General features: G+C 29.6%; 1 protein-coding gene across 3 annotated transcripts in view; it reads left to right on the forward strand.

Moving 5' to 3' along the window:
• LOC105193377 (protein numb) overlaps positions 1–17,878 on the forward strand; it is an 81,249-nt gene that overhangs the window by 51,582 nt on the left and 11,789 nt on the right. For all 3 annotated transcript variants that reach the window (XM_039456111.1, XM_011157793.3, XM_011157792.3), the window contains 2 exons: positions 17,030–17,194; positions 17,560–17,631. In XM_039456111.1, coding sequence (XP_039312045.1) covers positions 17,057–17,194; positions 17,560–17,631 — 210 coding nt within the window. In that variant the 5' untranslated portion in view covers positions 17,030–17,056. The remainder of the gene's footprint in view (positions 1–17,029; positions 17,195–17,559; positions 17,632–17,878) is intronic.

The following is a 17,878-nucleotide window of genomic DNA, read 5'->3' on the forward strand; positions in this document are numbered from 1 at the left end:
GACTATCAATGCGCGCTACGCGAATTGCGAATTATGTAAGCTGGTGCTGCATTCGCGGATCCCTATCCTATTTCGTAGATGGAATGACGCACTTCATGCGTGACGGTTTCAACAGCGAAAATGACGATACAACGAGGTGCGGTTGACGCTCACGTTTCAATGACCTTTGCTCGCAAGCACGTGTCGGAGTCCGAACCGGCGTTTCCGTATCCGTATGGTAAACGCGGCATTCAATTTAGAATTGCGAAAATCTACGTCTCTATCACGCTGGACATGATAGAGACAAATTTCGAAGCATCGAAATAATTTATTATACATACATATATTATAAATAAATACCTCGCTTTGTCTGCTGTGAAATAAAATCTTGATCAGACGTATAAAATTTAATAAGTTTAGGATTTTATAAGACTTTAAATTTATAATAAAAGCTTAATGATAGATTGAAGTTTATCAATCAATAACGTTTTTTAATTAATTCTTCTTACACGTATATGCATTGTCTGTAGTCATTATTATGCTGTTCAAAATATACTGTTCAAAATGAGGAAAAATTTATAATACAGCTCTGGATAAGTGTTGTTTCAAAGAAACACGAAAAAATGTTTCAAGTAAAATTTACTGTTTCAAAACAGTCTATTTTGACATCTCATGATGGACACACATTTTTTTTAGATGTTCTCGAAACTTCAAGATAATCCTTTTATCTTTTTAAAATCATACGATTTTTTTAAATGTGATATCATTCCTCCATTTATTCTATGTATAAAAGTATTAGAGTAAAGTTATCGAAAAGTCAATAGTTTACTAAGTATTATAATTCATTGTAGAATATTTTGATATAAATTATAAAATATCTTATACACTATTTATTGTTGGCATCTATTTGCAATATGCAACTATGTACTTTTTTTAAAAAGTAACTATGTGTTTTCTTTACACCAATTGATCGTCTCATTATTCTGAAACATTTTTTTCGTAGATCCAATGGTTTATAATTATTTCAAATGGTTGGTACCTGGATATCCAGTATCAGTACTTTTTAGATATTAAACTCATTAATATAATGTAATAACTAACAAAAAGAAAACAGTTTATTAAGTGTAATGCTAATAGATTTAATAAATCAGACATAGTTTGCGTACTTTATTATACGAATAATGAAACTTTGTAAAACGTTTATTAATTAATTCTATGGTAATTACATTAAAAGTGGCGAAAGAATTTTATACAAATTATATCTTACTTTCGAGATACAAAACTAACATTTTATTTGTTAAAAATACAAGTGTATTTTATGAAGTTGAGAGAATATTATACTTTTGTTTTGCTTTGACACAAGAGCTTTGGAATATGATACAACGCATAAAGCGCAAAAATTTATTCTCATACAGTGTGCATAAACGAAAACTGACAAAATTTCTTCTGGGTAAAAAGCACCGCGGAGTTATTTTATAAAAGCAAGTGGCGTTTATCGTAGAATGAATAAACAAGCGCTAGATTTTCAAGGTGAATTTGACGAGACGTTCATTTCCCTTGACGAAAAAGCTTTTGCCTTGCTACTTCGTTGATATTTAATCCCTAGGAGGCAGGTGGAATAGTTTAAAGCTTGGGAGGATCGTCACATAGAAATGGCTGGACGTTGCAATTCCCCGAGAGAATTTATCATGAGGTATAATTACATGATGTTTGTTTTGAATTTTAATTAGTGGAATTACTAAATTATGTCAAGATTGTGAAAATTTTATTTCTGCCGAGTTGACTTGTGATTTTCGATTTAATGTCGCGATGTCGAACGATGTCATCTTTTATTTTCGTTCTTCCACACTTATTCAATTTGATGGAACTCAATATCCGCGAAATAAATCGATATCTTAAAACCGAGATGAGCAATGCCATCGTGACAGGCAGCGATAAAAAAAATACTAATGATTTCAGGTACAAAGTCTGCAAACACGCAGAACTTATGTTGTATGTATATATGAATGTTTATTTATACGCTATAATGAAACTGAAAAATGTTTATCAATTAATTTTGTAGTAATAATATTAAAATCCGTGAAAAAATTTTAGAATGATAAAAAAATATTAAGAATAATAAAGAAATATAATATTTTAGAATGAGAGAGAGAGACAGAGAGAAGAAATATTAAGATGATAATAGGTCTGGATTAAGAATAGTTCTTCTGTTAAGAACACCTTAATATGCTTTTTTATAGTCTGCAAAATTAGTGTCATATATACGAGCAATATTTTACACTACACGAAGCTATCATCTGACAGTTAAATTACAAAGGTACACAATATTGCGTTTAGCAAGATTGGACGCTCAAAGAGATGTAAAACCAGCACTTCCAGGCTAATTTATTTCAAGGAAGAGGACAGTAGCACGCAAATTATGGGGATTCCTGGCCAGCCGACCGACCGGCCAGAATACCGCGATTACATTCGAATTGTATTTTACGCACGGTCAACACACATAAATCTAATCGCAACGCACGAATCCACACTCGCATGCGTGCATACCCGCGGTCACGCACACTCGCGACCCAATCGAATCGAGGGGATCGAACTCAAGGATAACTGGTGCTGCAAGCAGCTCTCGCTGTGCGACGATAAAGCTAAAGAGATCCAGAAGTTGCTGAGCCGTTCGAAACTACTCGTCGATTACTTGTGCATGAATGAGCACTTCTTCTATAATTAGACACATCAATCCGCAAAAAAGTCCAATCTCTGCCTTTAAGGAATTTATAAGAAAAACATTTTGTATACGATTTCTGTTCATAATATTCAACATGTATAATCTTGCTATTCTGCCTTTGAAAGATACAAATATAAAACTGATTATTTCTAAATTTTTATGAATTTTTGATTTTAGAGAGCGAGAGAGAGAAAGAGAGAGAGAGAACTTTTTAGTACAAGAAAAAAATATTAGTTGCTTTGAAAAAAAATTTTGTTTTAAGTAAATAATTTTTTCTAATAATCCTTAGCAGGCATTTAATTAATTCATGGAAACAATTTTGTTCGTACCAATAAACATTTTTGGCAATCAAAAATTGTTTTTAAAATAAAAATTACATTTAATAAAAAGAAATGAGAAATAAATAAAGTTAAGAAAACGTTACCTTTAAAGAATACTTATATTTTGTGAAATAAAGAAAATATTTCTCATGAGAAGTAAATAATTTCAATGTTGAAGATAATAAAAAATTTTTTACTTGGAAATAACCATTTTCTTGAGGCAATAATAAATTTTTTTACATTTAAAATAACGATTTTTCTACAGCACAGTAATATTTTTTTGCAATAAAAATATGATTACTGTAATAGAAGATCAATGTGCTTTCAACTAATACATATAATGTTTAAACAACTCACTACGTGTTTGAATTAAAAGTATATATATTAAATTCAATATAACATATAGAGTGAAGCTTTAGAAATAAATAATACTGAATTATATTTGTCCATTTTAATAATTATTTATTTTCTACAATCATATAAAAGTGCAATGAACAATACATACAGAAAAATTAACAAATTATTAAAAATGATTAATTGAAGTGCTGTTTTTTTCAAAATATGGTTGCAGAATCTTGTAATGTTTTTTTTATTCTATTGTTGTCTTTTACTTACGAGAAATATGTTCTATATTTAAGCATTGTTTATGGTAATGCCGTGTATTGCTCTCGAATGAGCAATTTTAATGAAGAACTTATTGTTAATATTTTAAACGTTTATGTACTTGCGTTAAAAAATTAATGTATTATTATATATGTGTATTAATTCATATAAACAGTTAATGAATTATTTTTGGAATTTATGCCATGAATAAAAAAATGTTTACTTATTAACAACTATAAGGTTTAAGTAATTAGATTTATTGGTTCTAACAAATAATTTTCTGCCGACACAAGTAATTATGTTTTACTTCCACATTGTAGTAAAACATTTTTTACATTGATAAATTATTTGCTTCCGAGATAATATTTCTCATTGGAACCAAAAAAAACCGACGAATCAGTTAAAGAATTGCGCCAAGAAAATAAATACATTTTACTTGGTACAGTAAAGATATAGATAAAAACTGAAAAATGCAAATATCAGAATTAAATATTTAATTTTAAGTTGTTAAGTATTTAATTTTACGATTCTTGTATATACATGGGAAAAAATTATTTGTTTTAGCAAATACATCTTCTTCAATTATAATTTTTGAATTGAAAGAAATTATAATTCATGAAGATGTATTTGCTAAAACACAAATAATTTTTTATCTATGATATATCTTTTCCGTATCAAATAAAGTGTATTGACTTTTTTTTTTATGTAATTCTTTAACATGTTAATCAATTCGTAGTACACAGCATTTTAATATACACCTTGATTCAAAGGCAGTCGATTGCGCAGGTTGAAAACCACGCGTTACATTCCTCGCTTGGTATTTCCATGTTATACGACGACGACACGTCTCTTCGCGTGAAAGCCTACTCGTTGCACTTTTCTGCGTATGCGCGTATCCGCCTCTGTTATTGTATGCGTAGACACCTGCCGCGGTGAAAGGGCTTGAAGTAGATTTACACAAGATGCGTGAACTAGGCGTATCCCTGGTATTTCGCGCAGCTTATTTTTGCTAAACCCTTCTCGTCGAACGTTCGACTATTCTCTCGCACGAAAGGCATGACTGCATTATCCAAGTGTCTTTAAGAAATGTGAATCTCGTACTTTCCATCTTTTCTATAAACTTTCTTGACATTATTTAACGTGAGATATATCCCCCTCGCGCCAGTGCTTTGTAATCTAGACTACTGCTATTCATCACGTCGGACAATGCTGCTCCCATAATCGAGCTCCTTTGGTCGCACGTAAACTTCAAATGTTTCTCGTCTAAGTTCTACCTGTGCTGTTCACGATTTTTCAGACATAATCTCACCGGAAATATATACGTATATAACACATAATCTCTCATGTATATGTCTAACTTATCTTTCCATTTTTATTCCTTCACCTTTTTGTCTCTGGTGGAATATGTACATGTGTCTCGGCGATTCTTTTGAAAAATTCATATCTTGTACAAAAATAAAGATAGCGACTTCTTTCTAAGCTCATTTTAAAGGTAAAGGATAAGACTTTTCATAAAATAATCAACAACCTTGTGAGTTTCTTTCGTTGATCTGCATATCTCGTCAAATAAAATAGGATAAAAGTGAAAAATGTATTTTTTATAAAAGAAATAAGTTTTTTCTGGACTTATTTTAAAGGCATAAACATAAGGACTACATTTAAAAAAGACACAACTTAATTTAAAAGTAGCAGATTTAATGTGGCGGATCAAAATTTTATTATTCATATGTAAAAGTTATACAAGCTTTTGAAGTCATCGATGACAAATTTGAGTAAAAATTTCAATATTTAAAATGGATCTAATATGAGAGAAAAACAAAAATGATAAATTTTGTGGGTTATTGGATCTGTTATTTTGAATTTTGAAATTTTGACTGTAAATGCATAATCGACAACCCTAAAAACTTTTAATAAGATGTGATGCTAATTATTTCTAGAAAAAAATCAAGTACGTAATAATGAAACCGACTAATTTTAAAATGTTTTTAATCTTGCGAGAATAAATTTTTAAATTATAATACAATGTTTACGGTATTATAATTAATTATAATTAATTAAAAATATTAAATTTAAATTTATGATTTTTAGGCATTATGTCATAATAAACTATTTTAAAATAGCATAAAATTAGTTATCAATATTAAGAATATTAATAAAGGAAAATGTTAAACCAGACTGTTATATCTTTTGTATAATTTTTATTGTTATAACAATTTTATCAGAAGAGAGTAAAATTTTTATATAGATTAACATTTATGAGAGGTATAGCTAATCTAAATTGCATTATTATTAGCATACTGAAAACAATATTTTTATGAATCAAGTTTCTGACCTGGAAAATGTGCTGTATACAAAATAAAATGATGTGGCAGCATACAAAATAAAAATTGTAAATTGAAGGTTTATTTTTTTGTTAGTTATTAACAACTATAAAACTTGTAAAGAGAAAAAGAATTACTATACATGAATACCGAAGCAATGAAGAAAACTATATTTAATCAAATTATAATCTCAAAAAGAAAAAAAGAGAGTTTTAGAAATGTGTTCTTTAAATTTATTTTTATATATTTTTTACATATTTTTATATTATTTAATAGGAAAATATTTGATTGAAAAAAAATATATAAACATGAAAAGTGTACCATATCTTTGATGATTGACAAAATTATTGATAAACAAAATCTTTGATGTTTAATATATTTCTTATTTCTGACTTTTGTAATTATCAAACTTTACTTGACTTAATGTATCAGATCTAATAGATAATTATATTATTTGAATATTAACTTTCGTAAACTCTTTCTAAATTTTGACATCTTTTGATTTGTGTTAAGAAATGTATCTTGACAGATATTGATGTAAAGATTTTTGATTTTAAAACGTTTTTAGTCCCGTGATCAAAAACAAGTGTCAGTAACTTTAACGAGCCAAAATATATCGGCTTTTAGATTGCTGTCATTTACGAAATTATTCTAGACATTGAAATGTGTGTTTATAGTATTAGAATTAAAATAATCTTTATATGATACAGAAAACAATTAAATTATTGAATTGAAAACGATTGAATTAATCTAAATTGTAGAATAAAACAAGCAGATTGTTTAATGAAATATGAACGATCCATATTTTTTATTGATTCTATATATTTTATTTGTCTATAATAACTAAACAAATTTGATTATTTGCATTCTGATTCCGCTTACATTGAAAAAAATCTGGTTGCATTGGAAATCTGATTAATCAATATGTCTATACAAAACAAATTAGAATTCTTGTAGGAATCATCAGATTCCTGAATTAATTTGTTTATAAAACTAAAAATTTTGTACTAAAAAGATACATTTCTTATTTGCTTTCGTCTTTGAACCTAATTTTGGGGACTCATAAGAGAAATCACTTTATTATTAGAATCTCGATGAAAAATTGTATAATGCTGCGTCTTTTATTCTATTGTGTGTGTGTATTTTCTTCTCATATGAGAAATAGAACGCTGCTGTGTCTATTTAATGGCTATATCGTATATCGCTATATGCATATCAGTGTTTTAGACCTAATTAGAAAATGTTAATTAAATTCTCCTAGTCATCATATTTCAATGTTCTAGTTGCATACCAAAATATTCGATTATAATTACTAGAAGTTCTGTTTATTTATACCAAAACTTGATACTTGCTTATCCAAACATATCTTGCTAATTCAATTATAATCCTTTCTTTTATGTAAATATTGAAATTTAATGTATGTTTACACAGTTTAAATATGCTTTCTCTTTAAATAGAATAAAATTATTTTGCAAAATTACAACGGATAAGGAGATTATATGTACGTGATCATACTGACATTGAAATGAATTTCGATGGAAGAGATACATGATCACAGTGCACGTGTCATAATGCACATGTGTTCTTTTTCATTATAGCACTCTCGACAGAAACAGGCCACGGTTCTGGTTTCGTTCATCGAATCTCTACAATGAAACATTTTTTGTTGATATATTGCAGCCTCTGCATATCATAGTCATAAAAGTTAACGAAGTAACTGGTAGTATATGTTGGAGTATATTGTCTCTATGCATATTATTCACATTATTATAATAAAAAATGAAATAAGTATAAATATTCTAAAATAAATAAAAAAGTTTTATTTATATGATAGTACCGGCAAAAGAGATTTTCGGATTCTATGATATTGCTCTTCTACATAACATCATAAAATAAGATTGATATGTGGACAATCATAATTATTGTTGGAAGAAAAATATTTTATTTTATTCTTAAATTCTGAAATCTACACAGAAAAAAAATTAGCATTAAATCAACCATTTATGATTTCATATGTAAGCAAGAATATAAATCTTCTTGGAAGAATTTATAATCTTAAACAGACATAATTTGCTTACATAAAAAAAATTTTTTCCAAATATATTGGAATATTCTTCTAAGAAGATTTATATTCTTGCTTATATATGAAACAATAAATTGTTAACTTGATATTAACTTTTTTTTTTGTGTAGAGTAAAATAATCTGCGTTGTCTTATTAATTTAATTTTCTTAGACAGATTTAGGTTCATATGCAGGACAAGCTTATAAAGATTTTAGCGTGCTTTTTTTGTTATTCTATTTCTAATTTTTGCGATAACAGGTTTAGAACGACAAAAAGTGCACTAACATTTTTATAAACGCGTTCTAAATACAAATCTTAAATTAGACAATGGCAATTTGTGATGAATTTAATAATATTTTTAATTTAATAATAGATTGATTTAAAGAAAATTTGAAGACCTTTTTTCTAAAAGTAAAATATCACGAAGGCACTAGAAGAGAGCTCGCTTGGTTACTAAAGCGTAAAAGCCCTTAAGAATTTACTTACTACGCGTAAAGATTGTTAGGAATGCTTTAATTATAATGCACCGCATGCGAATTTTTCTTATGAAAGAGCTTGCCCGTATGGTTTTTTATTGGTAATGTCTCGAACTGCATAGTAATTAAACATCACACTAAACAATATTAAACAAATTTTTATTATAAATATATTTTAAATATAAATTTTTTTTATATATATTTTAAATATAAATATTTTAAATATATAAGAACGTATAAGTTGAAATTTATTTGTGTTATTCTGGAGTTTCAAGATAATAAATCTCATTTAATTCGATGGAGAAGAATAGCACGTAAAAACTTCATCTTAATATTGCTTTATTTTTATATTTTGTAAGGTTGCAATAAGATTAAGTACTTTAAGAATATTTTCAATATTTCTTATTATAAGAAATCTTTTTTGAGAAAGTACTCAAAATTTTTTTTTAATAAGATAAGCTTTTTTATTCTTCATAGACGGTAATGCAAAACAAGAAATTACTATGCAAGATTTGTACTTATCTACTTGTTTTGTCATGCGCATGTGATATGCAGAGATGCATTCTTTGCTACCATCTTTCCTTTCACGCCTCAAGGTTCTGGTCGCCAATTATCATACATGAAACATTTTCTGAGAAAATTTTCAACAGTACCTTGCATGCATGCAAAATATAAAGTAAGATACAAAAGTTTTCAGAGACTAAAGATATAAAAAAGTGATAAAATGTAATAACCATTTTTATTTTTAATATAGTCATTTCTTATTTGAAACACTTTTTAGAACGATAAATTAATTTTTCTCTAAATGTATTCAGAATTTTTCTTCTTGTTCTGTTAACATTGCAGAGATTACTTTTTTATCACTGGTAAATTTCTTTTTTACGTAAATTGAATTTCAATTATAAAAAATAACAAGAAATTTTGAAAATTAGGTAATTGTACTAAAAAAATAAAATTAATTTATTTTATCATGTTTTTAATATCTCTGGGCCAGGAACTTTAAAATCTATTACATGTAGCTAGTATATTTCCACCGAAAAATATTATCTTTCAATGTCTGTAATCTATAATATAAGAGTACTTCTGTTTCGGACAGATCAAAATTTGTAATTTAATTGGTACGATAATTTAAATCTTTAAAAAGCAAGTGTTAAAATGTAGAATAAAGAAATTTTTTTGTAAGTACGTATCAAAATAAAGGCTCTGTTTGAATATATATATATATATCCACGTTTTTGTTCTGCTTTAAAAATAGTACTTCATAGGCAGCCTTCTATTAAAAGCGTACTTATCAGTATGTTACACGATATAATCAATAATGCTGTACAGTTGCAAATTATACCTAGGCTTTCCTGTTTTAACCTTTTCCTGTTTTATCCCTTATCCTTGAAATCATATGCCATATATAACATAAACACAAATAATTTTTCCTTGATTTTTCTAATTATTCAACTTGCGATTAATTTCGTACATATAAAATATTTATTTAGATGAATCTCAGTAACAAACGATTGATGGAGGTAAAAGCTTTCATCCAAATGTATAATCTTTTATTATTTATAAAAAAGAGGTAAATAAAAATGTTATAAATATAGATAAAGCTTCGAATTCTTATACTATTAGTCATCATTCTACTTACTAATGATATTCGAAGGAAAAGAAAACTGCTCGACTCTCACGAAATATAAGCATGATATATCAGGGAAGTCAAGATGATGATTCACTCTTCTTATATTCTTATTCGTCATGCTTTTCCATGAAGAACATTATTATTAACGCATATTATTAAGTATTATTAAATTCTTTTAAGTGGAATTTATTGGAATTTTATTATTATAACTAACTAATTTTATATTATATGTATTAACGAAATTGCGTATAAAATGATTGAGAGAATAAGATAGTGAAATAAGTTATGACATAACATTTAATGTTTTTGAATACAGCTCTCTAGAGTGACGATCGATTTATCGAAATATTTCAATATAAAGATTTTATTTAAAAAATCATAATAATAAAATCTCATATTAGTTTAATTTTGCATAACTTGAAATATGTACAACCAAATAAAAAGTTAAATGACAAAAAAAAACATTCGAGTGTACATACAGTCCTGATAATACGCTCAAATTTAAAATCAATGAGGAAGAGCATATGCTAAAATGTACAAAAGTTTTGAAATGCTTGAAAGTAAAAATACTTTATACAAACAATTGTCAACTGTTGTGTATTGGCATAGTATTAGCTCCATTAAAAAAAGCGAGCTACTAAACGAATAATTCCGAAAGCAATTATTAGAATTTGTCGCTCAGCAACGGAGATACTAGAGATAACCGTAATGTCCACAATAGCTATAATAATACCTCCTTATCTTCTACTATTTATATGTACTATGTTTTGATATTTAAAATGTATTGTTCTTTTAGTAATGTAATAATCCATTACTCGTACAACAAAAACAATTATTTTTATTCCTTTTATAAATAGATTCATGAATGCATTAATTAACATACATTGGATTGTCTTTTTTACTAAATAATATGTATATATGTGTATGCATGTATTCTAATTTTGGAATCGGTTATTCTAATATAATAGCTAATACGCGAAACCGAATCTATGCACTGACGCGTATTGATTTTCTCGGCATCACACGCTGAATAACCCGACTGATTTCGGGATCACTCGTCTCGGTGTAACGATTACTTAAAGCCATTTCACGTACCAATCAGAAATTAGTTGTTTTGATTGTAACGATTACGCGTATTGCATTCGGTTGTAACGAATTTACGTGTCGATTTGGAATTGAACATTGTTTTACACAGTTCTAGTTTGTGCATGACGATACCTGACCACTATGCTAGCGCGGAATATTTATAATCTCTCCCCGACTGCGCGGATATATCCATGTGCAATAAAGAGGAGCGCGATCAATAGATTTATAACGTTAACCATGTAAGTGTATCGCGTAAAAGGCGAATACCTTTACGCGATGCCCTTACTTTTAATATTGCCCGGCATTAGTGAACCAATTTATGGAATAGCGCACACACGTTTGCGTCATAATTATGCTTCTGCGTAGAGAATGAATAATTCAGCCATAATTCGGTGAATAATTTATTACAGTTACATCATTTGTACTATTATGCTGTGAATGTATATAATGTCTTTTGTAAGTGGTATAACACTATTCCTACGTCACAAATAAATTATGACATAGTAACAGGAGCCTTATAATGCTTAAATTGGAACACGGAAGTGATAGAAAACTTATGTGTGTAAATTAGCCTCAAATAATTCTAAAAAATGAACGGAATGAGGAAACGTCTATCATTATCAACTTTTATAAGTATTATTTATTTCCAAAATTACATTTATAAATATATGTGTCATTGAAGAATATTTAAAAATTTGTTTTTAATCTGGTTTTTAAAAAGTTGTACAAAAGCTATATTTAACATAAAATATCCTTTTTACTCTTCTAATATATTCACTTAAATATGAATTTAAATTAATTTCTTATTTTTTTAAATATCTCCTAGTCTGCTATCCACATTTGCGATCGTTAAATATAAATTCCACAAATTGTTAAATTGCTATGTCGCAATCATCGTATCGAGTAGGCGACAAATCATTATGGCGGTAGAAACGCCACGTTGCCCGTCGTGCCAATTAAAAAGCAGTTATGCGTGCATTCAAATGCGTCGCCGCAGTTAAATTAAATCTCTGCAAAGCGTTACAACGCCGCAGACTAATTTGGTCGATCAAAGCCGTTTAGTGAGATGCTAGACGGTGGTATTGTTCGCCCGACGCGCTTCTCGGTCCTCACCCGCTGATAAAGACGCGATAGACAGCTCTCTCATAACAGACGACGTAGTACCGATGAATAAAAACGGCACAATGCGCAGAGCGTGCAATCGTTTCACTGTAGCGTATCGATAAGCCTATTAGTGCACTAAGTAAACAGTCTCGCTAAACCGATTGCGTTGAGAGCGTTTACTTTCGCACGTTTTAGCCATTAGTCGTTTATCGTGCGATAACCAACGGCCGCTTGGTCTATCGCGTGGCGGAGGTAGGGTGAGTCGATTATTTTCATTGGACGATATTATTCTAATCGAGTACGAGATCCCAGATGCGATCGCTTCCACGGAGGAGTGTCATCTCGAAAAAAAATCTGGGATGCAGCTACTCGTGCGTGATAATGCCGGTCTGTGTTCCCTCGATGGTCCTTCACGGGAGACACGTGACATGCAATTTAAAACCTACCGGCGTCCTTGATAGACTGCGCTTTATCGTACCTTCGTTAGTCTCCCTTAATGCGATAGTGCTCTCGATTTAATAATCGCGATAATAATATTTTTATTAAAACTTTAATACAAATGATTAATTTGTTAATGGTTATTATCTGGTTTTCAAACAATGTTTTGCAAAACACTGAAACAATTTTGAACTTGAAGGGAGATGTATGAGAAATATTCTAAAAATATATTTAATTTATGTAACACATTATTTTACGACGCTTCATATTTTATCCAATTTAAAAAGTTTTTGTGTTTGTATAATAAATTAAAAAAAAGATTATTGTAATGATAATTGAAGATATTCTCGCATCAAATAAATTCACATGAATAGATTTACATTATTTTATATTATAATTTTTGTTTCGTTAAATACAGTGTTGTACAATTTTGCTTTATAAATTTAGAATTTATATAAAACACAAGATTTCTTTTCCCTTTGATCGAATCTGTTCTAGTTACTTGTCTTGCCTGATATTCAATCCTTTTTACTTCTGTTTCGATCACCCGATGGAGATTTACACGATTGCGATATACGGTCGCTGAGGTGAAAGTGACTTTTACGATCAAATCATACCCTTTATAGAAGATGTCTTGCGTATGTCTGGCCTCGATCCTAAAATAATAGTTATTACCAGGTCTTATTGCGTATCGAATCCCATTTTAACTCCCGTTTCGTATAATTGCAGTAAATTGATAACCATCTGCATTTTTGTATGACAAAAAATTACTTTAAACTTTACGTAAGATTTGCAACTCAACAATTCGCACGTGTTGAACGATGTATAAATAAAGTGTACGCTCCCTGACTAGAAAATTAAATATGAACGAATTCAAAATGTATGCATTTCCTTTAATATGTTCCCATGTCATATCCAAAAGGAGTTATTTATGGGGATGCGGTCGTAGGGGACGTATTTAGATCTTCTTGCCAATATGCGTTATCTGGAGCGCCGTATAAAGTTGGGTCAACGTGTCGTCATATTTCGGGGGTGAGATAAGGGCAGTGATTTTTCTGAACCATCGAAGTTTATATACGTAAAACTCTAGAAACTTTTGAAAAATGTATCTCACATTATATATAACTTGAAGTAATAAACTCTGCAAACGTGAAATCCGCATAATATTCTATAACGATGCATTCAATAACGACGTTAAGTTTATTGACTTAAGCGCTTGTCGATTTTCAGCGAATGTATCCAGATGGAATCGTGACGCAGTAGGTTCGCGGAAATTAATGTGTGTCTATATGTAGGTTTAAATATACATGAGTTTGCTACTCTCGTTTAATATCGCGATTTCGAATTATCAGTTCGCAAACTAGCTCGATAAAGTCCTAATTACGTTTTACCGTAACTAGTAACACTCGCGCAATTGCACTGGACGAATATCTGGACATCCATCTCAAACTCAGACTATATGTGCATGTCATCTGATGTATGATGTCATTCATGGAATCCTGTCTATATGTTCAGTTGCGTGAAACACGTGCGAGTGATATCACGAGTACATAAGCGTGCTGGATAATTTCATATTGACACACCTCTTCGCACTCAGTTTTAACTTCTTTGACAAGTTTGAAGATTTTCTGATTGACACTCTATAAAATAGTGTTTTCAATATTACACTGAGAGAAAAAGATATTTTAAAACAAATAAAAAATTATTTGATACAATATAAAAGAATTTTTAATTGAGATATGTACATAAATGAATAAAAAAATAATTTTTATTCAAGTACGTTTTTCTTCCACTTTTAGAAAATATTTACTGTTGAATTACTTTTATATTCACGATAATCAGATTTTTTAATCTAAGAAAACAATTTAATTAAGTTTAGTAATATTATCTTTTCTGTAAAATCATTATTTGAAAGTAAAAAGTGTAAAAAATATATTTAAAATTATATACTCACGGTAAAATGTATATTTACTAAAAGTAAATATTTTTACCTAACGGTACAAATTTATTAAGATATATAATTTCAAGAAAATATATTTTATTTATATTTCATTAAAAAAATTTTTTTTTAATGTATATACTCAATGTTTACAATATAAACGTTTTCTAAAAAAGTAGATATTTAAATTCCTATAATAAAAGTGAATTCTATAATATATATCCAGTTTATGAATTAATAATAATATTCAATATTAAAATTAAATAATTGTGATAATGGGAGAAATTCAATTTAATCGTTGACAAAGAAAATTTAGTTCGAAATTTGCAAAAGTATTTATTGCTGAAAGCATATGAATAACGTATTCTGTATATACACTAAGTGTTATTGTGCGATGTGTCAAAAGCATTCACAAGCAGATAATTAAGTTAATCGTTAATCAACGTCAGTCTACGAACTCTCCAGAACAGATATTCTCGCAAATGCACGTGTACACGGGTTAATTCAATAGCTGCAATTTACTCTGTGCGTACTCTGCGTGTTTTCGAAGAATAAAAGAAAATAGAAGAAAGATACGTCAAATTGTAATAACGCGTCGCTCGATGGCTTGTTACAATTCCAATTCAGACAATTTGTAAAATGAGTTATATCGTATGGTATAAATGTGATTCGTACACAAATTTTTAATCGATTACCTCAAATATTTTTGAATAATATGGGAATCCAGATTGTCACGATAGATCCAGTCAGGTGATATAACACCGACTAATTAACCTTGCAGAGTCAAATTGTGAAACGAAGAGCATGACAGAGGGAGATGTCGATGACGAGGCGGGGAAACGTAGACCGTGAGCGGGAAAGGTCTTCTTAACGTGTCTGCGTTCTCAATCCGTCGACTGGCTCTTAGGGGTGCCAATTCGAAGGGTAGATTCGCGGTCTGTATTAGGGGAGACCCGATATAAAGGAGGGTTCCGATATAAAGGATTCTTTGGGAACGGGTCTCAAGATTCGATCACAGGGCTTTGTCAAGTTGGCGATTCGGTGCAACGGTTGCCAGACAGTGGCCGCTTCGGACATTTTCTCAAGCTCCGCTCTTAACGATCCATCGGGAGGATCCTGGACGCGTCCTTTGAGAATGCGCCCGCGGCTTTGCCCTGTTAGATTACATTGTTGATGCTGAACTTTATCGGAAGATAATTCCGACAGAAACGTTGTTCCTTATGGGCATGTTGTTCACTGCTGTGATCCCATTTTGAAATTTCCCTACTGACTTGACCTTTGTTAATCATCTGCAATTTTGACAATGCATGCGCAGATGAGATACCCAGTCTCATCGGTATTATTAACATCTATATCTAATCAACTTCTCTTTCCATGTGACGTACAATTATCTTTCAAGAATGATAAAAGGATTATGGGTTGTCTCCACAATTTGGATTTATTGTTAATGCCAACCTTTCGTGAACATTTTGTTAACCTCATCAAGGCGAAAATCTGATACTAAGCATCTTCTCTGAAGGATTTTATTTAAGTCTAAAAAGCATAATTATTCTACTGTCTTTAAAAGCAATTTTTAATAATTTATTACACTATAATTTAAACTTATTCTGATTTATACAAATACCTAAAAATTTAAGAAATATTTTGACTCGATCTTTTTTGTAAGAAATTAGATTAAAATATTTATACAATTAAATTATTATAAATATTTTGATTATTAATTTTTTACCTTAATATTTATGTGCATGAAGATAAAACACGCAATGAGTTTTTAGATTTTATAATTGTACAATATATATATTTTTGATATTATTAGTTTCTCATGCACTTTTTTACTTTTATAATCAATAATCCAGACAGTAAAGAATATCGAGCAAATTTTTACGTATATACGTATTGCCAGCAGTTTACAAGCAAGACAACATCAAAGTTATTTTACGTTGTCGGCACGTTGCTGACAAGTTGTTATCCAAAGTTGTTATGTTGTGAAGCCATCAATTTGCTAACAAATACGGGCTCAGTTGCTGCAGTTCTAATAGCAACACATGATATTGTAAGCAATTTGCCAGCAACAGATACGTGGGGATATTACTGCTATATGGGGAGATATTAAAATTTTATATTAGGACAATAATTTTTTTACGTCTCTGTAGCAGATAATTTGTTCAATTGACACTTGCAACTTTTATCTTTCAATTTACAAAAGTTATCGTCAAGCAAACTTACATTTATCTATCACGTATAGTTGATGCTTTGTTACACCCGGGGGAGAGCCATTCGTTAATACCGCTTGAACTATTGCCCAAATTTTAGGAAATAAATCGTGATTTTATGTTTCGCTATTACAGAAGCGAGAGAGGTCGCCGGGGAGAAGAATGGATCGGCTTCGACGAAGCTTCCGGGACAGCTTCCGCCGGCGGAAAGACCCTCATGTGCCCGAGTCTAGCAAGCCTCACCAGTGGCAAGCGGATGAAAGTGCAGTGCGTTCAGCTACATGCGCTTTTAACGTTAAGGTAAGCATAAAAGTTAATAACAAATATATGACTTAGTAATTATCTCTAATCAGACGTATCAAAATGATCATTGTTATACGTGATATTATCTCAGTTATTTATTATTACTTTTTGCCTTTGAGATGCTATAAATCATTAATTAATTTTTTACTTATAGAGTTAAATTATTACATTTACGTGGAATAATTTATTATATTACTCGAAATAATCTATTAGTTTTATTGATTGAGTATTAAAAATATACAATTTATAATAATATTTGTAGTAGATTATATTAATTGAATGTATTAATGTGTTAAAAGGAAAAATCTGAAAATATTTGTTTAATCTTTAATAGATGAATAATTTAACTGATCTTTTGGCAGTACCTGGGATGTGTTGAGGTCTTTGAATCGAGGGGTATGCAGGTTTGCGAGGAGGCCCTTAAAGTTCTCCGAGTAAGTATTTTTATATAAAATATTTCTTAAAATTAATACAATTTCTTTGGAAATTGGTTAAAAACATTCATTTTTATAATTAACTAACTGCTTCTCGTGTAGAGTTTTATACATTAATATATTCCATTTATTTTAACTTATTTGTTTACATGTATATATAAAAGAATTTTAAAGAGAAGTAGTTCTAAAAGTAGCGGGACCATTTTTTTATGAGATGCTTTTCCATTCAGTATTAAAGTATTCAAGA

The sequence above is a fragment of the Solenopsis invicta genome, chromosome 1 (genome assembly GCF_016802725.1).
Source record: "Solenopsis invicta isolate M01_SB chromosome 1, UNIL_Sinv_3.0, whole genome shotgun sequence".
Taxonomy (NCBI): Eukaryota; Metazoa; Arthropoda; class Insecta; order Hymenoptera; family Formicidae; genus Solenopsis; species Solenopsis invicta.